Source organism: Odocoileus virginianus, chromosome 12, assembly GCF_023699985.2.
Source record: "Odocoileus virginianus isolate 20LAN1187 ecotype Illinois chromosome 12, Ovbor_1.2, whole genome shotgun sequence".
NCBI classification, from domain to species: domain Eukaryota; kingdom Metazoa; phylum Chordata; class Mammalia; order Artiodactyla; family Cervidae; genus Odocoileus; species Odocoileus virginianus.
This window is the reverse complement of record NC_069685.1, coordinates 13539132-13565139: the sequence shown is the minus strand read 5'-3', so window position 1 is coordinate 13565139 and position 26008 is coordinate 13539132. Positions and strand designations below refer to the sequence as shown.

The window sequence follows — 26008 nt, the reverse complement described above, 5'->3', positions numbered from 1 at the left end:
ATTCATTTGGTTAGGAAACAATCACTGAATGTTTGTGCTGTTCCCTAGATATCCTCTTGTGTGTTAGTTGCATGGTTCCTAGCCTCATGTAGTCTAGGGTGTATGAACACCTGCATTCTTAAATAGGTCATATTAATGTGCACAGTAGGAGTTGCCTTCATGTAAGATCTGTGACTGTGTAATAAAAGCTGGTGATTTGAATTGTCTCCCACGGGTTAGATTGCATTCACAGAGTGGATCGAGCCTCCTAAACGGGAAAGAAAAGCCAACTATGCTGTTGACGCCTATTTCAGGGAAGCGCTTCGCGTCAGTGAACCTAAAGCACCCAAGGTGAGTTGACAGGACACAGATATCTAAAAATATTGGAAATGCAGATTAGTTTTCTTCTTATATTCTTGCAATAAAATCAGATTGAGAATTACAATTTTATGTGGTTTCTTCCAGTATACCTCCTTCAACTTTTGTTGAAAGTTTTCTAAAAGTTAATTTTAAATGTAAGCATTTAACATTTGCTTGATGTTTGTTAAATTTTATGGAAGATGCATTCAGTTGCTTGGAGAATTGGCTGTCATGGTTTTATAGAGTGCAGAAAGATTTCAGATAGATTTAAAGCAAAATAGGTTTGTGTTTTTCTTTCTTTCTTTTTTTTTTTTTTTACAAACAATGCTGTTTTTTTTTTTAGGCTCCTCGACCTCCAAAACAACCCAATGTTCAGGATTTCCAGTTCTTTCCTCCACGTCTATTTGAATTATTGGAAAAAGAAATTCTATATTACAGAAAAACAATTGGTTACAAGGTAACAGAAGTAACACTTTGTAACTAATCTCATTTGTTTTTACTTACTAAATGCATGATATCAATATATTTTCTTGGATTAAAACTTATAAAATTTCATGTAGTTGGTTAAGAGTTTAGTTCATCACGTGTTTCCTGAAATCTATTGACTGATGACACGGAAAAAATACGTATGTTTTTAGGTCCCTCGAAATCCTGACCTACCGAATGCAGCACAGGCACAGAAGGAAGAGCAGCTTAAAATTGATGAAGCCGAGCCCCTCAATGATGAAGAGTTAGAGGAGAAGGAGAAGCTCCTGACGCAGGTGCGCTTTCAACCAGAACCAGGTTTAGTGACAGGTCTTTTGTAAGGTGCCCTGTTAGGTTCTGTGCGGGTAAACAAAAGAAGTAAAGTTTCTCTTTTCACAAGTGGAATAATTGGAGGTGATGAGCATGGGCATCTGGGTATATGCTACGTTGTGATTGTCATTAGTTGTGGAGGTAGGAGAGAAGAGGGTAGATGTGCACCAAATTGATTGTTGTGGAGTCAGTATCTTTGATCACCTTTTTTCCAGCTCTCCCACCTCCCCTTTCCTGGGGATCTTCTCATTTTTACTATGTCGTTGTTCTCAATTACAAGTATCTGCTTGGTGCTTTTTGTAAACATCCTTTAGGATTCAATTAAGGCCTTTGAGAATCTAGCTTTAACCTACCTTTAAAGCTTTATTATTACTTTGTTTTGCCGCTTGGTTTATATGTTTGCTCTGTATGTTCATTCTGGCTCTTTACATTCTTTCCTCCTGACAAACAATTTCTCCTTGAAAACGCAGTGAAAATGTCACTTTTTTGTGCAGCATTTCTTACTCTCCGACTCAGACTTAGTTGGTTGGCTGTCTAAGTAATGTATATGATGTATTGTTAAAGTGCCTAGTTACCACTTTAAAATAACTTAGAACTTGGAGCAACTGAAATTTTTCCATAATACTTAGCAGGATTGGTAAAGTTTTAATAGCTTTTCCCCCAAGCTCAGGGACTATATGCTTTGTTTTCTTTGCTTTGAAGGGATTTACCAATTGGAATAAGAGAGATTTTAACCAGTTTATCAAAGCTAATGAGAAGTGGGGTCGTGATGATATTGAAAATATAGCAAGAGAAGTAGAAGGCAAAACTCCAGAAGAAGTCATTGAATACTCAGGTACTTCTGTTATTTTAATAGGTATAAGAATGTTCTCAGGCTTTTGGAGGGCAGTTGGAAAGTTGAGATTTTCTTACTCTGAATGATGCATTTGTTTTCCTAATTTTTAAAAAATTTTTGGCCACACATGTGGCATGTGGACTTCCTGGTGGCTCAGATGGTAAAGAATCTGCCCGCAATGCGGGAGGCCTAGTTTCCATCCCTGGGTCGGGAAGATCCCCTGAGGAGGGCATGGTAACCCATTCCAATATTCTTGCCTGGAGAATCCCCATGGACAGACAAGCCTGCGGGCTACAGTCCTTGGGGTCACAGAGTCACACACGCCTGAGAGGTTGCGCACAGCACACATGTGGCGTGTGGAGTCTTGGCTCCCTGGCCAGGGATTGAACCCACACCTCCTGGGCTGGAAGCACAGTCTGAGCATCTGAACCACCAGGGGAGTCCGTGAATGATGTTTTGATAAGCTAAAGTTTGCCACAATGGTGTCTCATTTTGTTTTTTAAAAATTGAGTTAGAAAATCTCCCCTTCTTTAAAATGGCATCATTAATTTTTCTTTTTTTTACCCTCGTTAACTAACTGTAGCCAAGAAAACAAGAATAGGCCACTGGATAATTGTGCTTTCTTTTTACTTCATTTCTCTTTATAACTTTTCAAATACTATATAATTCTGTTTCCTGAAGTCTGTTGGGTTGACAAGTGGATGTGTGTAAGTTGTGCTATGGTGATTGCTGAAAATTTCAAAAGAGCAGAGAATTAAGTGTTGGGAGATACTTAAATCATGCAGTTCACCTTTTTTTTTTTTTTAAAGTTAAGGAAAGAGAGGTAATTGTGTGACTTAGTAGTGTTAGATGTGGGAAGAAGGGAAACATTTCTTAATCCTTAGCAAATAAAATAGATCAGAGCATTTATAAAAACAAGTTACTTATATTTCTTCCCTTTCTCCACCTATCCCCTCTGCCCAATTTTACTCTTAACAGCTGTGTTCTGGGAAAGATGCAATGAGCTGCAGGACATAGAAAAGATTATGGCTCAGATTGAAAGAGGAGAGGCAAGAATTCAAAGAAGAATTAGTATCAAAAAAGCACTTGACACGAAGGTACTTTGAATATTAATAAGTATTGTAGTTAATAAAATAACTCCTGTCTGTAAGTATAAGAGTTAAAGTAACTATTTAAAAGGAAAAGAAATGATTTAGAATGAAAAATTTCTTCAGAGAACAACATTCAAACTTCATGGGGATTCTCAACAGGATTTACCTCAGTATTTCAGTTGGTATATGTGAGTCAGAGTCTCTGTGATTTAGCTCTTTGCTAAATAGTACTAGAAAATCTGAGTCTGTATTTCTTTTTAGAATAATAAAGACCAAAGTTGTTTCAGGACAAAGGTTAAGAATGATGGAAGTGCTTTGGATAGAAAATGGATGTGAAATGCAACATTTATAGCTAACTTTACTAAAACTGAGTTTGAAATATAGGTTATGTAGGATTTGTATTTTGTATAATGGGAAATCTGATTTTCATAGATTGGACGGTACAAAGCACCTTTTCATCAGCTGAGAATATCTTATGGTACTAACAAAGGAAAAAACTATACTGAAGAGGAAGACCGCTTTCTGATCTGTATGCTTCACAAGCTTGGATTCGACAAAGAAAACGTGTATGATGAATTGCGGCAGTGTATTCGCAACTCTCCTCAGTTCAGATTCGACTGGTTTCTAAAGTCCAGAACCGCAATGGTGAGCACTGGGGGCCTTTTTGTGGAATGAAGCAGATAATTCAGAGGAAGTAGATAATGTAGTATTGTTTAAGGTAACTTTTAAAATTTTATTAAGAGAAAATTTGTGTATCTTTGAAGTAAATTTTTGTTAGATTACTGTTTGTATCATAGGTTAAAGTAGTTCCTTAAGAAACAGTTCACCTCCACAGTTATAAACCTAATGTTATAAGTCACTTACAAAGTTTATTTTTTCCATCGTTTGATAGCACTTCTTTTAACATCACTATATACAATAGGATTAGTTTTTTTGTGTGAATTTTAATCAAGCTTTAAGTAGAAGGAAAAGTCGCATCAATTAACTTGTGAATAAGATGATCACAGTTTAAAATTTGACTTTTGCTTTTGTAAATAATACACATTTTTATAAAGAAAGGACTTCTCATGTATCTGCCCATCAGAATACTGAATTTTCAGTTAATTAAAAAGAGCATAGTGTGGTAAAACACTACCGTTTTAATGCTAGGTTCTGATCAGCAACTTCCATTTTTATGACCTAAAATTAGAATTCAGAAAAATACAGCTTTGATGAATTGCTCTTCCCTTATGTATTTTACCACCTTTTAATTTTTAGCTTCATCTTTTGTTCTTCAGGATTATTTAATGCCAAAAAAGTTCTGTAGTCTTAATTTTGAGACTTAATTTCTCTCAGTGTATTTAAAATACATTTTTGCTCTTCAGGATGGGATAGTTTGCAATCTCTAAGTGTTTGACCACTGAAGGGTTTTTTTTTTTCCATTAAATGTCATTGGAGGCTGGTGTTTTATGAAACTCTAGGTTGGGAAATGTTGCTCTATAAATGCATTATAAATATACAGTTAGAGGAGACAGATTCAGTTGCTGTAAGCTCTGTATTATATCTTTTAAAGTAGGAACAATTTATAGTAAGTGATTTTATATTAAGTGAAGCAAGATGCAGTGTCACATTACTGGTATAATACCATAGTCTAAAACTGTTATTTCCTAACATGTTTCATGTTAAGGCACACATACAAAATGATAATATGTGTATGGCCCCTTCCCCTTGTGGTGAAACAGTTGAGGCATAATCTTTGTCTATAAGCCAAGCAGATTCATATCATAGCACATCTGTAAAACATTCTGGTTTGTGTATCTCAGTAAATTCAGAACTTGGATGTAGTGTACCTTCTCTCTATATGTACTATTGCAGATATTTCCAAACCTTGTATGGTTGTGTCCTATATGATATTTTTAAATGATTTTGTTGTGATTGTTTGTGTAGTACTGTCACAACAAGGAAAACACCAGTTTTACAGTTTAAGTTGGTTTTAACCCTCAAATATTAATATTAATTGGCAGTATTTTAAGTTTATATATAGATGACAGTTCTCAGGCATCAATGCTAGTAGCAGTATTGCACATATTAAGAGATGGTCATTTTCACTGCTTCAGTTCCTGAGTGAAGGAAGGATGTATGTAGAATACACAGTAGCATGGCCTTAAATAATGAAGTGAAAGATGTACACATCTTTTTTTAATCCTCCTGGCATGGAATGTGTATGAAAATTAGTAGTTTTTTGCTTTCAAAAATTTTAATCTATTGGGAGTGTAAATGATATTATGCTATTAAAACATACCTTTGGTTTTGAAATTGTATTCATGAAAACTTATAGATGGAGAATACAGATTTATCATGTAAAGTTGTGTTTATAACTTAGGAACTGCAGAGGAGGTGTAACACCTTAATTACCTTGATTGAAAGAGAAAATATGGAACTAGAAGAAAAGGAGAAGGCAGAGAAAAAGAAAAGAGGACCAAAACCTTCAGTAAGTACTGATGAAAAATGTAAATGTTTTCTTGGGAGACTTAAATTTTTTCAAGAATTTGAATATTACTTGGCTTACCACTAATGCATTAATCTTGTTTTTTGGTAGATAGCATAACCTAAATTGCTTAAAAAGTATAAACAAACTTGATTGCATTGTGTGGGGAATATCATGTTATGGTAATTCACAATGTGGGGATCTGTAAAAGTTTGGTAAGGTCTGTCTTGTGAATGCCATGAGTCTACCCTTGACTATGAGAATACAGGTTACAATGTTAGAATATTTAAAGAAATATTAGGAAAGCAGTGACCTTTTACTGTTCACTTCTAGACTATGATTTCTTTCCCCAGTGACCTCTTAGCATTGTGAAGGCAAAAATTACAAGAGAGGAAAAGTTTTAATTTTGTTATTTAGTAATAACTTATAGGGTCATGAGTAAATGAACATCTGCAGAAAATCTGGTGTTCATGTAACCTCACGAAGTATTTCTCATTACTGCTTTTTTTTAATAAGAAGCATGTGTTGTACATTTGTTTGGTGTATTGACTTACTGTTGCTAATTGTGAATTACTCATTACTTCATTAATAGCAGTAAAATTTTTGTGTTAGTAAAATATGTAGATAAGATTATTTAGAGAATTAAGGTTCTTCGGGTTAAGAAAATTAATACCTGTTACCAAGTGGCAGTTATTAGTAAAGTGCTATCGTGTGTCTTCCAATGTATTTCATGTTAATATTACTCGTGTGATGAAGGAAATCCTTTTGTTTGTTACTAGACACAGAAGCGTAAAATGGATGGAGCACCTGATGGCCGAGGAAGAAAAAAGAAGCTGAAACTATGAATACATATTTGTTTCATAATCACTAACTTTAAACCAGTAGTTCTTTAATTTACGGGTCTTCATAAGATGTACTGTACAATGCTCAATTGTTATGTCATTCAACGACATCAGGTTCATCTGTTTACCGAGCTAGAAACATAGTATGTAGTTTCACTTTTTTAAATGCAACAGCTGTGCTGAAATTTTTTTATCATTAACACTTGAAGTAATAAAATAGGCTTCATTTATTAATAAATGTTTCAGTTGATTTATTTTTCTATTATAGTTCCATTTGTGAGGATTGTGACTTTGTTTATGAGCTATAATTTCTATACTTGTGACGCTTAAAAAGAAGCAAACAAGTTAAAAAAAGAAAATTGCAGATAACACATGTCCCTTCAGTCTTCACTTAGTTGTGTAATTGTTTTAATTGACTTTGCCTTTGCAGAAGTTTGGGTATCTTCTTTGTAGTGCTATTGAGTCTCATCCAGGAAGATTATGTACATTGCATTCTCCTTGCTTGTTATATGGGTAGAATGGGAAAAAAAGGCAAGACAAATTCTCATGAAATTCTATGCATATTTCTGTTGCGCTGTTTCTATAGTTCTGAGGTGAATATGCCCTGTTCTGTTTGGAAGAATGGCCTTTTAGTTGTATAGCCAAAGACATTTAGTATTTTCTGGTTCCTTAAGGTGTTATTGTACCATTTTGTAAAAGGAATATTATTATTATTTTTTTTAATTGTTTGGTAAATATTTTTGACAAATTAACCTTCTGAAGCAGCCACAACTTGGAAAGATAATGTCAAAACTTAAGATGATTTTTCTTTTTTTAAAAAGACCCAGCCAAAATAAGGTGTCAATTTGTCGTACTGTTAAATTGAAATTGGTAACAAAATGTATCCCTTTCCGGTTTAACCATTTTTGGGTTTTAGAGTAATTGAAAATTTTATTTTATTATATTTAAAATAATTTCTAAGTGTGAACAGCAAGAATGAATTAATTCCAGTTTTTATTTTCTATGGACAGACTTGATAAACTGGAGACCCTGAAGCAGGATTACCCAAATTGTAGTGTCAGGATTTTAGCTGTACCAGAGGCCTTTATGTGCTACACATAATTTGTATAAAGTTTTATATGTGCAAATTGGGTACATAAATAGTTCTCCATTTTTCTAAGGGAATGCAATAAATGTAGCATCGTGAATAAATATAACTTTTATAATCCTTAAGTGGTCTTTTCTTTCCATTTCTTTAATTTTCTTTTCTCATTTGATTTTTATTCACTTTTTCCCCTTGGGATGTTATCTTTTTTCCTTAGATTTTCTCCCCATATCAGTTGCTTTTATCTGCCCACACATAATTGAGATTTCTATTTATAATGCTGATTTCTATAATATTACTAATACTGCTTACTTCTAAAAAGCGGGATTGTTGCTGGCGGTGTCAAGCAGAATGCAGTGTTTATAGCAATTTATGGAGTGATCTGTTTGTGTTTTCTTCCCCCCCCCCCCCCCCCCATTGACTTCTCACCTTGGATTCTTAAAACAACAATTACAGATATAATGTATGCAGAAATTGAGGAATGGTTACTCTTTCCATGGAAAAAGCTACTGAGAGTGGTGGCTTTATTTTGGAAGAAATAATTGGGAAAAACAAGGTTGAAGAAAACTTTACAGAGATCACAGGAGAAGTGTTTTCAAGACAAAAACAGCTAATGCCGTGTGTGTGTGTGTGTGTGTGTGTGTGTGTGTGTGTGTTGGGAGGGAATGGAGAGAGTGGAAATGTAAAAGGAAGCTAGTGCCAGCCCTTCAGAGCTCAGGGACACTGGGAGGTACATGTGTAAATTGAAACACTTGAAAAAAGCATGAAAAGAAACAACAACGTTTAGCATTGTGGTTCACAGGTCAGTTACGATATCACTGTTGGACGTTTATCTAGAATAGAGCCAAGTTTTTATTTATATTGCTAGTTAAGGAAACATGATGACTAAGCCAAACCAACTATTTTAAAAGAGGAATTGATGGTAGAGGAGACTCAAAATTGGAACCCATTTGATTTCCTCAGTTTACAGTTGAGGAATAGGAAGTTTAAATGGGTGAAATGAATGGTCCTAAAGCCAGCTTAGAAGAGGCTAGGTGTTTACCTAGGTGACCACAGGGTCACAGTTGTTAGACTATTTCATTTAATAAATAATTATGTATTGCTCTGTTGGGAAGATTATATTTTATTGGGAAGATATCTAGTAAAATTAATGTTACATTTCAACTTCAGTGTTTTAAATATTAATGTAACCTTGGGAGGGAAAAATGGAAAATTTTCCAGTAGCAAACTTTTTTTTTAATTTAGGGTATTTCATTCATATAGTAGACTTAAAGTATGTGCTTTAATTTTATTGCAGGGCTTACATATGCTCATTATAATGTTTTAATCTGAACTCAATACCCTAATTTAGGGTAAGTGGCATTTATGGATACCTACATGTTGTAGAACATTCAGTGTCAAGTGTGACAGGAACATGATAGTAAAAAGGGTCAATACATTAATATTAAACCAGCTAATACCAATTTGTTGGTTTTAAGTAATTATTTCAAATGTGATTACGCTTTATAATATTTGACTCTGTGAACATGTGATTTTAAAAAACGGTTAAAGACGTCTTAGTGTTGTGGATAAGTTCAGTTGTAGTGACATTTTAAGGAACATACATAAATCTCATTTCTGAGGAACCACCAGTCCTTAACACTGAACACTGTTCCTGTCAGTTTCCCTGGGGGAATTAACTCAGTGGACAGGCAGGTTCAAATTGGGAAAAGTAGGAAGAGCCAAGTCCAAAATAATGCACTTGTTTCAGGCATAGTTATCTTGGTTCCTGTAGCCATTTTATTTTATTTTTTTTTCCATTTATTTTTATTAGTTGGAGGCTAATTACTTTACATCATTGCAGTGGTTTTTGTCATACATTGAAATGAATTAGCCATGGATTTACATGTATTCCCCATCCCAGTCCCCCCTCCCACCTCCCTCTCCACCCGATTCCTCTGGGTCTTCCCAGTGCACCAGGCCCGAGCACTTGTCTCATGCACCCAACCTGGGCTGGTGATCTGTTTCACCCTAGATAATATACATGTTTCAATGCTGTTCTCTTGAAACATCCCACCCTCACCTTCTCCCAGAGTCCACAGGTCTGTTCTATACATCTGAGTCTCTTTTTCTGTTTTGCATATAGGGTTATCGTTACCATCTTTCTAAATTCCATATATATGTGTTAGTATACTGTAATGGTCTTTATCTTTCTGGCTTACTTCGCTCTGTATAATGGGCCCCAGTTTCATCCATCTCATTAGAACTGATTCAAATGAATTCTTTTTAATGGCTGAGTAATATTCCATGGTGTATATGTACCACAGCTTCCTCATCCATTCATCTGCTGATGGGCATCTAGGTTGCTTCCATGTCCTGGCTATTATAAACAGTGCTGCGATGAACATTGGGGTGCACATGTCTCTTTCAGATCTGGTTTCCTCGATGTGTATGCCCAGAAGAGGGATTGCTGGGTCATACGGCAGTTCTATTCCCAGCTTTTTAAGAAATCTCCACACTATTTTCCATAGTGGCTGTACTAATTTGCATTCCCACCAACAGTGTAAGAGGGTTCCCTTTTCTCCACACCCTCTCCAGCATTTATTGCTTGTAGACTTGGATAGCAGCCATCCTGACTGGCGTATAATGGTACCTCATTGTGGTTTTGATTTGCATTTCTCTGATAATGAGTGATGTTGAGCATCTTTTCATGTGTTTCTGTGCCATCTGTATGTCTTCCTTGGAGAAATGTCTGTTTAGTTTTTTGGCCCATTTTTTGATTGGGTCATTTATTTTTCTGGAGTTGAGCTGGAGGAGTTGCTTGTATATTTTTGAGATTAATCCTTTGTTGCTTCGTTTGCTATTATTTTCTCCCAATCTGAGGGCTGTCTTTTCACCTTGCTTATAGTTTCTTTTGTTGTACAAAAGCTTTTAAGTTTCATTAGGTCCCATTTGTTTATTTTTGCTTTTATTTCTAAAATTCTGGGATCTGGGTCACAGAGGATCCTGCTGTGATTTATGTCGGAGAGTGTTTTGCCTATGTTCTCCTCTAGGAGTTTTAGAGTTTCTGGTCTTAAATTTAGATCTTTAATCCATTTTGAGTTTATTATTGTGTATGGTGTTAGAAAGTGTTCTAGTTTCATTCTTTTACAGGTGGTTGACCAGTTTTCCCAGCACCACTTGTTAAAGAGGTTGTCTTTTTTCCATTGTATATCCTTGCCTCCTTTGTCGAAGATAAGGTGACCATAGGTTCATGGCTTTATCTCTGGGCTTTCTATTCTGTTCCATTGATCTATATTTCTGTCTTTGTGCCAGTACCATACTGTCTTGATGACTATGGCTTTGTAGTATAGTCTGAAGTCAGGCAGGTTGATTCCTCCAGTTCCATTCTTCTTTCTCAGGATTACTTTGGCTATTCGAGGTTTTTTGTATTTCCATACAAATTGTGAAATTATTTGTTCTAGTTCTGTGAAAAATACCGTTGGTAGTTTGATAGGGATTGCATTGAATCTATAGATTGCTTTGGGTAGTATAGCCATTTTGACAATATTGATTCTTCCATTCCATGAACATGGTATATTTCTCCATCTGTTTGTGTCCTCTTTGTCCTGTAGCCATTTTAAAGGCAGGTGCAGCTCTTTGTAAAAATAATAGCATAACCTATCTCAGTCTGTCTGAAGCCAGAATACAGCATAGCCCTCACACGTGGATTTGTGCACGTTGAACGTTACTGCATGTGTTTGGGCAGTCACTCACTGAACATTGGTGGAACTTGACAGCAGAAGCGATCAGGGTAGCTTTCTGCTATCCTCACCACGTATACCTCTCTCTGAAGCCACTTTTCTGCTTGTGTCTCAGGTATCACTCAGTACTGCAAGTTTGACTTGGAAAGATATATCACCCTGAATCTGATGTATTTTGAAAACGATGAACATGGTCATCTTTGTACTTGCAGTGATAGACTAAAACCTTCACATGGGAACTTGTTAGAAATGTAGAATCTGAGGCCTCACGTCAGACCTGCTGCACTAGAATCTGCATTTTAATAAGATGCTCAAAGGTGACTCATGCACAGGAAATCTGAAAAGTACTGCTTCAAACTCATTTTACCAAAGCAAAGTAATGAAACCTTAATAGTTGTTCAATACAAATGTCTTCGTATTAACGTGAAGATTAACATATAACAACAGGGTAACATTTTTTAGTTTAGGTGAGGAAGATCCAATATTATTTCAGAGTGTGCTGAGTCCTTCAGTCATGTTCGACTCTGCAGCCCTCTGAACTGTAGCTTGCCAGGCTCCTCTGTCTGGGATTCTCTAGGCATGAATACTGGAGTGGGTTGCCATGCCCTTCAGGGGATCTTCCTGACGCAGGGATAGAACCCGCATCTCTTATGTCTCCTGCAATGGCAGGGTGGGTTCTTTAGCACCACCTGGGAAACCCCAAAATGCTTTTAAGTTGAATTTTGGATCTGCAGATAGTTTTAGAAGAGGTTTTTCTGGTGAGTTGTAACGGTCTAGCATCAGTCATTGCCTCGCGGTTACCTTGAGGCAGGTGTGCGGTTGGAGGAGCAGCAGCAGCGGCAACGCCCGGGAGCTGTTAAAATTACAGATACTCACTCAGACCGTCCTCCGTTTTGCTGAACTGAAACCTGGCGGGGCGGCTTTGCATTTCTGTCTCAAGCCCTCCCGGTGATGCTTACCGAAGTTGGAGATGCACCGAGTTAGCACCTCTCACTATACTTGTTGGTTTCCCTTTCCTTTACGTGGGACAAATGCTACATAACCTTGGATTGTGACTTGCTTTTTTCTACTCAATTTTGTAAATCCACTTATGAAACTATAAAAGGCAGCATGCTGAGTGTGTGGGTCATTAAATGAATAATGGCTGAGTCATAGCGAAGATGAGATGTTCATTGGTAGAGAGATAAGTGCCTCTCCTTATAGGGATAATGTGATGAATAGACAGTGGTCAACTGGACTCGGTGACAGAATGCTTTTGGTTGATTGTGTCATCTTTCACAGAAAGGACCCTTTTTTTTTAATACCATTTTTACCATTCTGAGCACGTTTTCCCTGTGTATTGTCACTTTGGAGACATGATTGATCTGGTCTGAAGTCAGAAACATGTCTCTGTGTTGATGCACAGACAACATCTCCTAGGGATGGTCAAGGTCAACTTGGAGAGAAGACCTTTCACCCTGCAGCGCAGAGTCTGCGCTGACTTCTGGGGAGTCACCATAACCTCCAAGCGGCGTTCCTGTCTGGTTGCTGTTAAAGCAGCTTACAGATGGGCCATTTTCCTCATCTGTGGCATCAGCCTTAGGTCTGAGGAGAAGGGAGGCTGGTAGCACGAGGCAGCTCAAGAGCAGGAGCCCAGATGCACCCCACAGATGGACGTGGTGCTGCCTGAAGGATCCCAACCTACAGCTTCCATTCCTATTTGCTGATGAGCCACGCCACCTGGGAACCAGTCTGGAAGGAAGTCTGGCTTTTTTAGAGTGGTTCAGGGTGATATGCTGAGTATGAGTGCCCTTCTTTTTATCAGCTCCTGTATCTGGAGAGAGGGTCAGGAACGAGTGCTAAGGGCACCCTCAGCACTATAACCTGAAAAACTGGAAGAGGGTGAGGGCATCACTGTAGTTGAAATGTGCTTTTTGCCCAGCATCAGTGGACAAAGAAAGGTTCAGCCTTTTGTTCTTAACTGTTGATTTAATTGATGACAATGGGTTTCACTGGCCTTGGTGACAAAAAAGGAAAAAACAGAGCCCAGTCTAATAATGCTTTGTAGGCTTATTCTTGCTCTTTATGTTTTCATACAGTTGCATAAACTACACTTGCACATATCACCAGAATGTATGTAACACCAAGGACAGTACAATACCAATGATATCCCAGGGTTGCAGTGATTTGGAAACTGTTGTTAGGAGAACTGTTTTGGCTGCTTCCTCTCCTTTAAAGTCTTTCAACCAAAAGGAGGACAAGCACTCTGCTTACAGTCAGCGATGGTGTCATTGATGAAAATGGTGGTTTTATTGGGTTCTCCAAGTGCTGCACCCAGTGGCATCTGAAGAAGTAGTTCAAACCGCTCTGAACCCTCAAAGATGGGCTGTCCCAGGTCCGCAAGGATTGTCACTCGGAACATCTGAACACGCACTCCTGGAGCGAAGTTCAGTTTTTGGCTGATGCCAATATAATCTAATCCAGCTAGTGGGAAAGGAAAAGCCAAGAGTAAGATGCAGGAGTCACTGCCCGACGTTTTCCTTCAGAGAAAGATGGGTGGTCCTTAGCATTGTCCTATGTATATGGCACCCTCAAACTCATTTTTTTTGGCTTGATCCTCAGAAAGGGGCAATCTCCACATTCTACAAAATGCCACAACCACCACACATCTGTCACCACGTGCGATCCCCACCAATGCTCTCCATCAGCTTCCAAGCACTTCCACAAAAATCCCACCGATACACTGAAGGCTCTCAAGGCAACTTAAGTTTTAATGAAGGCATTTCCCTTTTCTATTTGGAACCGTTAAGATCATGATTGTGACTTTCGTTTTGACCAGGTTTCACTCATTCACCTTTCCCAGACATCTAGTTTAAACTTAACAATATTCTGCTCAGTTTTATTGGGCCATGAAGTTTCTGCCATTTTCTCAATTATTAATCATTTTGTAAGCTGGCTCACCTCATTATATCACTTATTTGCTATTTATTTAAAAGGTCATCCAATGTCATGACAAATTATAGTCAAAGAGAATAGAATAAGAAACCCTGAGTAATATACATAAATAAATGGAAGAATAGAATATTTACATTGTCTCAAATTATCTCCCCATAAAAGACTTCTTGGGGGCCACCCTTGTGGCTCAGATGGTAAAGAATCTGCCTGCAATGTGGGAGACTTGGGTTTGATCCCTGGGTTGGCAAGATCCCCTGGAGAAGGGAATGGCAACCCACTCCAGTATTCTTGCTCAGAGAATCCCCATGGACAGAGGAGCCTGGCAGGTCCATGGGGCTGCAAAGAGTCGGATGCAACTGAGCGACTAACACAAAAAGACTTCTCAATTACAAAGGAAGAAAAGTAACTTCATAGTAAGGAAACCTGGCACATACCACCTTAACCACCTTAGCCAAGTGATCAAAGTTCATATCACCAATGGCGGGATAAATGGCAATTGTGTCCCACTGGCTAGAAGGCAGTGAAAAGGCAGTACCATTTCTGTGATATTCCTTCTGAAGATGCAGAGCCTGAATCTAATGATGAGGAAAATCAGACACGCCCAACCTGCTGGGTATTTTACAAAACTAATTAGTAATATTTCTTTTAGATTTTTATTTTATATTAGAGTATAGTATAGTTGTGTCTGACTCTGTGACGCCATGCACAGAGAAGCCGGGTGGCTTACAGCAGCCCACCAGGTTCCTCTGCCCATGGGATTTCCAGCCAAGAATACTGGAGTGGTTGACCTTCCTTACGCCAGGGGATCTTCCTGACCCAAGTGTCGAACCCAGGTCTCCTACAATGCAGGCAGACTCCTTACCGTCTGAGCTCCCAGGAAAGCCCCGTAGTTGATTCACAATGCTGTTAGTTTCAGGTGTACAACAGGACATTTCAGTTACACATACATGCATATCTATTCTCTCCCAAAGTCTTTTCCCACTTAGGTCATTACAAGACTATTAAATACAATTCTTTGTGCTATACAGTAGGTCCTTGTTGATCATCTATTTTTATATATATTAGTGTCCATCTGTTAATGCCAAACTCCTAATTTATCCCTCCCCCTGGTTTATAATCTTGAAAAATAGAAAAGTCATGGAAGTCAAAGAAAGCCAAGAAACTGTCCAGATGGTATACAAAACTAAACGACATGGCACTAAATACAATGTGATTTTGAACTGAACTTTCTTGCTTTATGAGTGATTTGGGGGACAACTGGTAGAATTTGAATGAGGTCTGAAGATAAGAGTGTAGTCATGTATCAGTATCCTGATTTTAAGCTTGTATTGTGGGTACACAGGAGAACGTCTCTATAGGAGATGACCTCCACATTTTTGAAGAGATGGTTCGAGATTTATTGGCAACCTGCTCTCAGTGGTTCAAGAAAAACAAAGTGGTTTTTTTTTTTTTACTGTACTTATTTCTTTTCTGTAAGTTTGAGATAATTACATTAAGAAAAAAATAAGACAAGATGATGGTGAAAAGCACCAAGGCAGGAGAGTAAAAGAAAGGGGATTTGGGATCTTATGAGTTTTGGTTCACATGTTAATTCTGCTGTTTACTTGTATAAACTATTTCATTGTTTGAGTCTCAATTTCTTTAACATCAAAATGGGGAAGATTATTGTTATTTTCCAAAGTTGTTGTGAAGATTAGAGATAATACAGCAAGGATGCTAGCACAGAGTCTGTCAAATAGCAAGCATTCAGTACACAGAAATTATTATTTATGTCATAAATAATGATGATCTATGTATGCATCATTATTATTGCTAATTCACCAGCCTGAGCAGATGTCATTTTCTAGACTCTAGAGATTATCAAGTCTAAACTGTTACCTCTGCATAGCTCCAGTTCAAACCCATGAGTCATGACCTCAAGCATAGATCACTTCTATCTGTCCATCCCTCTCTGAGGGCTAGCAGAGGGTCATTACTGGTATAAAAAGGAATTCACCCAAATAAATTTTAATTTTTTTTCCAACCATAAAAAGAGTCCAAGGAACCAACTGATCTATTCACTTTTGGTTTCACAAACATATATAGAGTGAGAAAGAGCCTGGCCTGAAAATTAAGCAAAGGAAGGAAGAAAGAAAAGTAAAAAAAAAGCAAGACAACAACAAAAGAACTCAGCAGAAGGCCCACCATCACTGGCATCATGTAGTATGATGTGATATATTCACTGGCGTGTTATAATATGGTAATACTCCCAAGAGCAAATTGTCTTCCGTTCCCTTAACTGTTTCTTGGGTACATGTTGAAACTGGGTGCACATTTTCATAGAAACATTTTCTCTTCATGTCCTGTTCCTGCAGGTTTTTAGATTGCTGGGTTTTATTTGCAAGATTTGTGCTTTTACTTAGTTTTTATCTTCACGTATCCTCATGTGTCTTGGACTGTATGACACTAATCCTATGCTGCCTGTCACGTCCCAGGAGATTAAGGTCCCTGGTAACAATGAAAAAAATGTGGATTTCAACGCAGATGGAAATTTCCCTTTCTCTTCCTGAATCCTACTGTTTTTTTGTTTTTTTTTTTTTGTCTTTGTTTATTTGTTTTGGTTGGTAAAGCAGCTTCAATACAGGGAAAGTGATGCTCAGAACCATTTAACTCTACTGCCAGCCAGGCTTTGATTGTCCACATCAGGAAAGGCAAAGGGGAGTGGGGTGTGAGAACATGCTGCTTGAAGCCAAGGAAAATGCTGGAGAGTCAGACGTGAGAGCCTCCTACGCTCCTGGGGGGCCAATAGGTGCCTGGAGACTCCCAGGAGCTGGCATACCTGCTCAGTCATCACAGGGACACCTTGGTATGACATAGTGTTTCTGAGCAGCTTCTAGTATCCACAAGTACTCTTTTTTAAATTAGTTGATTTGGGGCTGTGCTGGTCCTTGTTCCTCCGCGCGTGCATTCCCTAGTTTCGAGAACGGGCTCCTCGCTGGGGGCACAGGCTCCAGGGCACGTGGTCTCGGCGGTCGTGGTGCGCGGGCTCAGCTGCCCCGCGGGGCGTGCAATCCCCCCGGCCCAGAGAAGGAGCCCATGCCCCCTACTTTGGCGGGTGCAGTCTTACCTGCTGGCTCACCAGGGAAGTCCTACAAATATTCCTTTTTCAAAAATGTATTTATTTTTAATTGGAGTGTAACTGCTTCACAATATTGTGTTGTTTTATGCCAATAAATACTTATGTCCCCTCCCTCTCGAGTCTCCCTCCACTTCCCACCCCATTCTACCTACCCCTCTAGGTTGTCACAGCGAATATTCTTAACTTGGGAAGGTTAATTTGGACCCAAGCAAGTAGTTAATGGGACTTCCCTCGTGGCTCAGACGGTAAAGCGTCTGCCTACAATGCAGGAGACCTGCGTTCAATCCCTGGGTTGGGAAGATCTCCTGGAGAAGGAAATGGCAGCCCACTCCAGTATTCTTGTCTGGAAAATCCCAAAATCCCATGGACGGAGGAGCCTGGTGGGCTAGAGTTCATGGGGTCGCAGAGTCGGACACGGCTGAGCGACTTCACTTTCCTAAGTAGTTAATGAACGAATCAGCAAGTCATAAGGCTGCTACTTGAATATTCTGTTTCTTCCGTAAACAGCAGAAGTCATTCTATATGCCCAGGGAAGAGAAAATTTAAATCAGAGCCTCTCCACAAAGACTTGGCATGCTACACTAGAACAGACTAGACCTCACCCTATATGAATGTCAGGATGATGACATATTTTAAAAATGGGCTGCTCACCTTCTGCTGAGGCTGGCTCTGTTCTCTTGGAGCTCACGGTGACAGAGGACGCTTGGGAAAGGTCCGTGCCTGTCCTCTGGACGCAAACCTCCACGGAGCCAGCACTTTCATCAATGTGATATTTAGTGTCCCCAAAGTGCAAGGCAGGCTCTGGGGAGACGTGAAGGGACGAGTAAGAACGCTGCAGCCTCCCAGGACCCTCATCTCTGGCCCCGCGGGAGCCTGGGTGTTTCTCACAATCACCAGACTTGACAGGTTCCACGGGCTCGAGAGGAAACAGGCAAAACACACAAAAGACCACATCAAGGAGTCTCATGCCATGATGGCTTAGATTCCAGGAAGTGCAGTGAGAGAAAATCACAATTCTATTCATTTTCCTCCTTTAAGAGAGATCTGTCGTGCAAAGAAGTTTCCCAGTTGGGGAAACTGGTCAACTAGCTGTAACTCCGGCAAGCCAGCTATCGTTTGGAAAGAGATGGTGGGGAATTAGGGAGGCTTTTTTTCTCAAGGGAGAAGGGCCCTTCATGTTGAGGCACAGTCCAGCCAGGGGTCTGAACTCGGCGTCTGCTGCTGCACCTTATCCCATATGTTTGTTTGTCACAAAGACAGACAGAAACTCTATTCCTGAGCTGCTACCCGCAGAGGCAGGGAAGGGGTCCCCTAGAATAGAAGGCTGGGGGCAGCCAGGGTGGGCATCAGGCTCTGAGAGCAGGTGAAAGTGAATGTGCTAGTTGCCGAGTCATGTCCGGCTCTGTGTGACCCCATGGTCTGTAGTCCACCAGGCTTCTCTGTCCCTGGGAATTCTCCAGGCAAGAATACTGGAGTGGGTAGCCATTGCTGTCTCCAGGGCATCTTCCCCACCCAGGGATCGAACCCGGGTCTCCTGCATTGCAGGCAGACGCTTTACCATCTGAACCGCCAGGGAAGCCCAAGAGTAGGTGGAAGAGAGGAAAACATCTAATGGGGGGAAAGTTTGACAAGCCAAGACTTGGCCAAGCAGATGTACTCATCCACTGCTAGCTCTCTCGGTTCTAAAACGCAGCCTATGAGCTTAGCTGACTCTTCAAAGCTTATACAAGGGCCAGCTGTTACATTTGACATGATAAAGGTCAGAAATGAATGCTTTTCCTCAGACTGTGAAATTCAGAGGCAAAAAGATATCAACACCAGGCAGCAGCTTCACCACAGAGGCGTGACCACTGAGATGATAAATGGAAAATCAACACGACAGAGACGAAACCTCGGCAAGCACGATACAACACAGAAGCATGTCAGGATGGAATTTGGATTTTGGAAGGTAGAAATCCACTGTAACAAGCAGTATTTGCCCAGGATATGTTTTAGCAGATCTCTTCGTGCTGCAGAGAGCTTTACCAAACGTTTGACGGTAGTGCACAAGAGTTCTCGTAATCTGACTAGCGTCTTGTTCTTTCTGGAGTCTTCATGTAACATTCGTGACCCTGTTACACAGAATAGCTCTCCAGGCAGCCAGCACAGCACGTGGTCAGGGCCTCCATCTTCACTGGTGATGTCCTCTGAGCTGAAACTCCCTTCTCAACATGCTAATTTCACACACTCCTTTTGTAAGACTTTGACTGAGTAACCTGCTCTGGGAGGTCATGTGCGTGTGCGCGTACATGCTAAGTCGCTCAGTCGTGTCCGACTCTTTGCTATCCTATGGACTGTGTAGCCTGCCAGGCTCCTCAATCCATGGGATTCTCCAGGCAAGAATACTGGATTGGGTTGCCATGTTCTCTTCCTGACCCAGGGATCGAACCCATGTCTCTTGTGTCTCCTGCATTGGCAATCAGGTTCTTTACCCCTAGTGTCACCTGGGAAGCCCCTGGGAGGCCGTATATGCCCTTAAGGGGGGAGTTGTTCCTTATCCCGTGCTCCCCTGACACTCTGCACAGCTCACTAGATGCAGTGATGGGTCACTCTGGCTATTTGCTGTCCTCAGCTGTATCACAGGTGGGGTCTGCACTCAGAAAAGGGTGTGGGGAGGTCATTCTCTCTTAAAACTTTTTGTTTCTTTTTGTGGCTGCACCGGGTCTTGGTTGCAGCATGCAGGATCTTCAGTTGCTGCAGGTGGGGTCTAGTTCCCTGACCAGGGATGGAAGCCAGACGCCCAGCATTGGAAACATGCCAAGTCTTAGCCTCTGGATCACCAGCGAAGTCCCCATTCTCTCTTTTTGACTCAGAAGTTTCATCCACCTCCCCATTGCTGCTGGCGGATGTTTTGGAGACCTCTAAGCTTGGACAGGACACAGGGTGGAGAAGCAAGAGAAGCAGACAAGATCTTGATGGGTTTTATTATGGTGACCACACTCTTGGGTCTTAGAAGATGGAAGAAAGCAGATTCTGTTTCTCATGGGCACTTCGGTGTGTTCTTTGGAGATCTCTCATTCCCATGGCTGAGTGCTTCTCATCTGCCATCCCTTTGATAAGGATGTATGTGTGCTAAGCCCCTTCAGTCTGCATCCCTGTCCGGGCTGATCGCTAAACCTTCCTCATATATTAGGATTTGGCGGTGCTTCTGTGGGGATTGTTCATCCCTCTAGATGGCGCTGTTGGACAAGGCCTAAGACGGGTCCATTCTGGCTCTCTGCCGCGAGCGTGGCTCACAGCTGGTCCAGGACAAGCTTCCTGCATCCTTTGCTTGATACACCCTAGGGATACTGCCTCATCTTAATGCATCTCTTGTTTGCTCATCTATCAGAGCAGCTAATCAGCATATCTCCTACACTGAGATTTTCCAGATAGAGCCAGTTTCCTCCACACTGTAGGTGACACACATCACCCTTATCACGGTCTCGTGACTCACCACCTCTTTAAAAAGTTAAAATGTTAAAGCCGCCATTCTCACACACTGTTCTGTGTTATCAGAGCCTTACCAATACCTCCAGACCAGGGACCACATTCCACATCCCCTTAGAAATAGTTCGGTTGCTGTGTTATAAGTATTAAAGAATTGGTCGAGTGGCTAATTTTAACTCACTTCTGATATACTTTGAACTTACTACAAATAATATTTTTTAAAGTTGAGACTAATGGATCTGCTTATTTAGCAGAGAATTTACTGTGTGTGGTATTAGGGAAGGAAGAAAGATAAGAAAGATAAAAAAAAATTGAGTAATGTCACTGTTCAGAAAAAAAAAATGTAAGAATCAAGACTCTTTACCAGCTGAGCCACAAGGGGAGCCCAAGAATCAAGCCTCTCTGAATACCTTAAGATACAGAATATAAGAGGAGGACAGCGTGACTTAGAAGAGAAATCATGAAATTCTTCTGAGATGCTCTGTATACTGAGCATAAGGAGATTTGTTCAAATAGAGGAAAGAGATGCACTGGGCAGCCAGCAGTATCTCTAAGTAGTTGTCACTCAAGGTCTGTTTAAAAATCTGAGATGCTGGCAATAATTCTTATGGGTGGGCAGTTATGAGAGTAGAATATGTTGACCACTTATGTTAAGTGGATTCCACAGCCATAGCGGTGTTTTTCTCTCCTTTAAAAGAAAATGTCCCTTAAATGGAAATAAGAAAAAGAAATATGACAAAGTGGAAAGGGAAACTTTTGAAAGAGATATGACCATCATTTTAAAATGAGCTCACTATGCAGATTCAGAGAAATTTCATACCAAGATCCAAAGAGGACTTACAGCTGAAGACACAGACACGCTGCTGTTAAACTTTGACAAACCACCCTGAACAGGATAGATGCCGAGAGATGGAAGATTGGAAAACGTTTTTTAAGTTACCTCGGAAGACAAAATAGATTCTGGAAACAAGAAGGTAAGCTTAATCACTAGAAAAATTCTGGAAGTTTATTTCAACAGTTTTTGGATCTTTAGAAACGGAAGAGGCAATGCCGATGAGTCAGTATCGGTTTTTTAACATCTGGTTTCATGAAGTTAAGTTTAGTGTTTTTTTGGTTCAGCTAAACAGACACCTTTTGAGCATCCTCCGTGTGTTCTCACTATGGGGATGTAAAGAGAAGTGTGTTCTTCCTGTTAAGGTGTTTCTGGTGTAACAGGGCAGCCACACTGATGCCTATCAGCTAAGCCTGAGTGCTCCAACAAAAGGAGCAACCAACTCAAGGCTCAGAGGGAGGAGTCTTGGAAGAAAATAACTGTGCTAGACTCAAACAATGAATGAGAATTGATCCAGGAGAAAGGTGGGAAGGATGTCCCCAACAGAGTGGCTCATATGAAAAAGAAAAGCCCAGAAGCACGACAAAGCCTAGTGTTTGGGAAGGAATAAAAGAGAGCGTTTCTTGGAAATGTTTAAGGTGACAGTGGATGAATGAGGGGATGAGTTTTGAGAGGAAGGGAGAAATCAGATCCTACATAAACTTGGATCCACTTTAAGTAGATAGGACTTCACATTCTAGACTCTGCTTAGAATATAGGGGCCAATTTGAAGTAGTGGAAAGGTGGTTGGTTTTTTTTTGTTTTCTGTACATCTGTCCAACTTTGGTTTGCGTCACAGATTTAAGGAAAAGCTAGGGCTACTGGTTAGGAAGCTATTGCAATTATACAGGTGAGACATGAGGATGGTTTGAAGTGTTCACTGGTGTGTATACTAATGATGGAGTGGGAGAGATGGATGTAGTTAGTGTCCTAAGCAGCATCCAGTGATTGGACGTAGGTGGCTTCTAGGATGCCCCGCCAGTGTGCGGATGGGATCATCATAAACTCAGTTGGGAAGATGGGTGGGGAAACAGTCTTGGCTAGGGGTGGAAAGGCTTTAATGTGTGAATCTGGAGTTTGAGAATCTAGTCAGGGCTGGAGATTTAGGAGTCACTAGTGTACAAGTTGTGGACAATCTTGTACTGTTTTAGAGGATATGATCATCCAATGTGAATGAGTAAAGAGAACGGGTGTAGCGGTGTCAACCACTGGAGAGATTGGCAGAGGGGAAGGAACTCAAAAAAAGAGACAGAGGAAGAGTGACGGAGACAAGAGTGGATCCAGGAAAATCGAGAGAATAGGAAAAATTGAGAAATATAAGTGACCACAATGTTAAATTCAGCAAGTATCGGCAGAAAGATGTGTGTAAGCCAATAGCGGTAATCAGTGGCACAACAACCAAAATATACCTTATTAAACTTAAAACTGTGTCAACTGAACTATAATGCCTAAATTAAAAAATAAGAAACGAAATAAAATTTTTTCTGCATTTAAAACCTTTAACAACTGTATTATAATATGACTAACCTTCTAAAGCATAGTGTTACTCTTTCTTCCAAACAGTTTTCTGGGTTTTAAAGTACAGCAATCTGTCTTTCTAGTTCTAAAAACATTTTGTGTTGAAGTTTATCTTGGCCCATAGCAATAGTATTAACCACAGCGAAAAAAAAAACAAAACTGGATGTAATTTCACCAAAATAACACTTTGTTTCTGTGCAAGTTTTCCTTGCAGCGTTTTCTTAAATCTGTCATTATTCTGTTAAATGACCATTACTGACAAAGACACTAATCTAGCTGACAATCTTTACAGGCAAATTTAAACTTATTATTTTTTTTGTATTGGAGTATAGCCAATTAATAACGTTGTGATAGTTTCAGGTGAAGAGCAAAGGAACTCAGCCATATATATGCATGTATCTATTCTTTGCCAAACTCCCCTCCCATATAGGCAAATTTTATGCATGTTTATACAAATCTTATTACCTCAGGACAAAACTAAGAGCCATCTGAAATTGGACATCAATTCTTTTTTGTGGCAGATACAAGAATTTTCTAATTGCACGTTAAAAGTGCAATGTCTTCAGCAGTTAGGTGGAGACCTACTATAATGTGTTTACAAACAGAACAGACACATTGTGCTAATTAACCAGGGTCTTTAGTTTCATCTTGACCTTGTGAAGTGCAAATGGAAGCTAAGGTCTTTAGTAGGTGAATGCACAGGAAGCTCACTATGCATTAGTTCAGTTAACACTTACTGGCCATATTCTGTGGCCTCTGTCTGCACGGAGCTGACGTATCATGACTTTCCTGTCAGTGCAGGGCCAGGGTCTTGAGCTGTTAGATCGTCTCTGCTCCGGTGCCATTTCTTTGCGTAGCATCACTCCACAGTAGTTGCCTTTACAAATACATTCCTGCAGGTGACCCATTTGATGAGGGGATAGTTGATCTCTGTTTAAGAAAGCTAAACATTTCCCAGGCTCTAGCTAAAGAGAATAAAAACATTTCATCCCAGTTCTAACTCTTGAGCTGCTTGGTTACATCTTTGTGTTGCTAGATAGCATGTCATCACTTGGCCTAAAGAAAAACAAGCTTTTGCTATAAGATGATGGACTTAATACTTCTGAAAAAAGGAAGCATTACTGGTATTTAACATGTGCTCAGACTGACCTTCTAGACACAAATACTTAGCCAGAAAATGAGTGTGGACTTTTCCCAATTTCTTTCAAGTAGTCGGTTTTGTAGGACACATGTTTTCATTCCTGGCTGAAAGGGCAATGGAACTACTTCCTGAGCTGTGATAGAATTTGATCAATGTTTTTGTTTAAATGCTGAATTAGGGCACTTTTCACTTCACAAAAGCAGTCCAAAAGATGATAATCATGTAGTGGTGTGCTAGTAACCACTGTGGTTGTTTCCTCAAGGCCAAAATACAATGGCACCATTCGGAACCATTAGTGTCATGAATGGCGAAATTTGTTCTTAGTAGTCAGCCCCTAATATCTCTTTGGTTTCACAGAGAATAGAATAGAAATTCTAAATTTCTGTTGAGTATACTGAAAATTGAGTGCGCTGAGCAATATTCTGTTGTGTGTGTATACACACCACATCTTTATCCATTCATTGGCTGATGGACGTTCAGGTTGCTTCCACGTCTTGGCTGTTGTAATCAGTGCTGCATTCAACACTGGGAAGCATGTATCTTTTTGAATTACAATTTTCTCCGGATACATAGCCAGAAATAGGAATGCAGGATCCTATGACAACTGTGTTTCTGATTTCTTCAGGGACCGCCATACTGTTCTCCATAGCGGCTACACCAATTTACATTCCCACCAACAGTGTAGGAGGGCTTCTATTTCTCCACACCCTCTCCAACATTTATTAGTTGTAGGCTTTTTGATGGTGGTCATTCTGACTGGAGTGAGGTGATGTCTCACTGTAGTTTTGACTTGCCATTTCTAGTAGTTAGTGACGTTGAGCAATTTTTCATGTATTTATTGACCATCTGTATGTCTTCTTTGGCGGCGGCTGCTGCTGCTAAGTCGCTTCAGTCGTGTCCGACTCTGTGCGACCCCATAGACAGCAGCCCACCAGGCTCCTCCGTCCACAGGATTCTCTAGGCAAGAATACTGGAGTGGGTTGCTACTTCCTTCTCCATGTCTTCTTTGGAGAAATGTCTATTTAGGTCTTCTGCTTATTTTTTGATTGAGTTGTTAGCATCTTTTATACTGGACTGTCATATGCATTATTTTAAGAAAAATGACAGTTATCTTAATTCTAAGGGGGCAATATTTAAAAAGAAATTACACAATGAAGAATGCATAGACATCAGAGTCTATACTTACTCTTAGCTCTTGAGACTTGTGAAAATATATTTGGGAACTGAACTTAGTCCCTGGCAATTTTTTTTTTTTAAATAGAGCAAAATTGGCCTTTCACAGCATTCTGAGATCTTGTCCACAGGATGTAATAACAAACAAAATTTAGGAGACCAAACAAACAAAAACCAAACCAACTTTAATCTCACTGATATTTTCCTTTGTCCTAGAACAATAGGACCCTGGGACTGTAGCCCTCCAGGCTCCACTGTCTGTGGGATTTCCCAGGCAAAAATACTGGAGTGGGCTGCCATTTCCTTTTCCAGGGGATCTTCCTGACCCAGGGATCAAACCTGGGCCTCCTGCTTTGCAGGCAGATTCTTTACCATCTGAGCCACCAGGGAAGCCCCAGAATGATATAATACATGATAAATTTTCATCCCCAACTGAAGAGCACATATACTTTTCAACCTCTGCTCCATCTGGTTCATCTCTTGACATGGCTCTCAGTTTCTTGGAAGCTCTGCACTGTATCTACACATTCACACAAATTTTGGGTCTGTGATAGCCGCCCAGTCTGATCCTATCTAGATCTGAACACAGCAACTCATAGCCACTCAAATC

At 39.9% G+C, this 26008-nt stretch overlaps 2 protein-coding genes across 2 annotated transcripts in view; one reads left to right on the top strand and one right to left on the bottom strand.

Moving 5' to 3' along the window:
* The window catches only part of SMARCA5 (SNF2 related chromatin remodeling ATPase 5), a 37841-nt gene extending 30260 nt beyond the window's left edge, over positions 1 to 7581 (top strand). The window contains exons 17-24 of the mRNA XM_070474811.1: positions 220 to 330; positions 683 to 796; positions 978 to 1100; positions 1837 to 1969; positions 2948 to 3066; positions 3493 to 3705; positions 5423 to 5530; positions 6307 to 7581. Coding sequence (XP_070330912.1) covers positions 220 to 330; positions 683 to 796; positions 978 to 1100; positions 1837 to 1969; positions 2948 to 3066; positions 3493 to 3705; positions 5423 to 5530; positions 6307 to 6372 — 987 coding nt within the window. The 3' untranslated portion in view covers positions 6373 to 7581. The remainder of the gene's footprint in view (positions 1 to 219; positions 331 to 682; positions 797 to 977; positions 1101 to 1836; positions 1970 to 2947; positions 3067 to 3492; positions 3706 to 5422; positions 5531 to 6306) is intronic.
* A 5413-nt stretch (positions 7582 to 12994) lies between these two features.
* Positions 12995 to 26008, bottom strand: part of FREM3 (FRAS1 related extracellular matrix 3) — a 102117-nt gene continuing 89103 nt past the window's right edge. The window contains 2 exon segments of the mRNA XM_070475813.1: positions 12995 to 13638; positions 17879 to 18028. Of these exon segments, the coding sequence (XP_070331914.1) occupies positions 13397 to 13638; positions 17879 to 18028 (392 nt within the window). The 3' untranslated portion in view covers positions 12995 to 13396.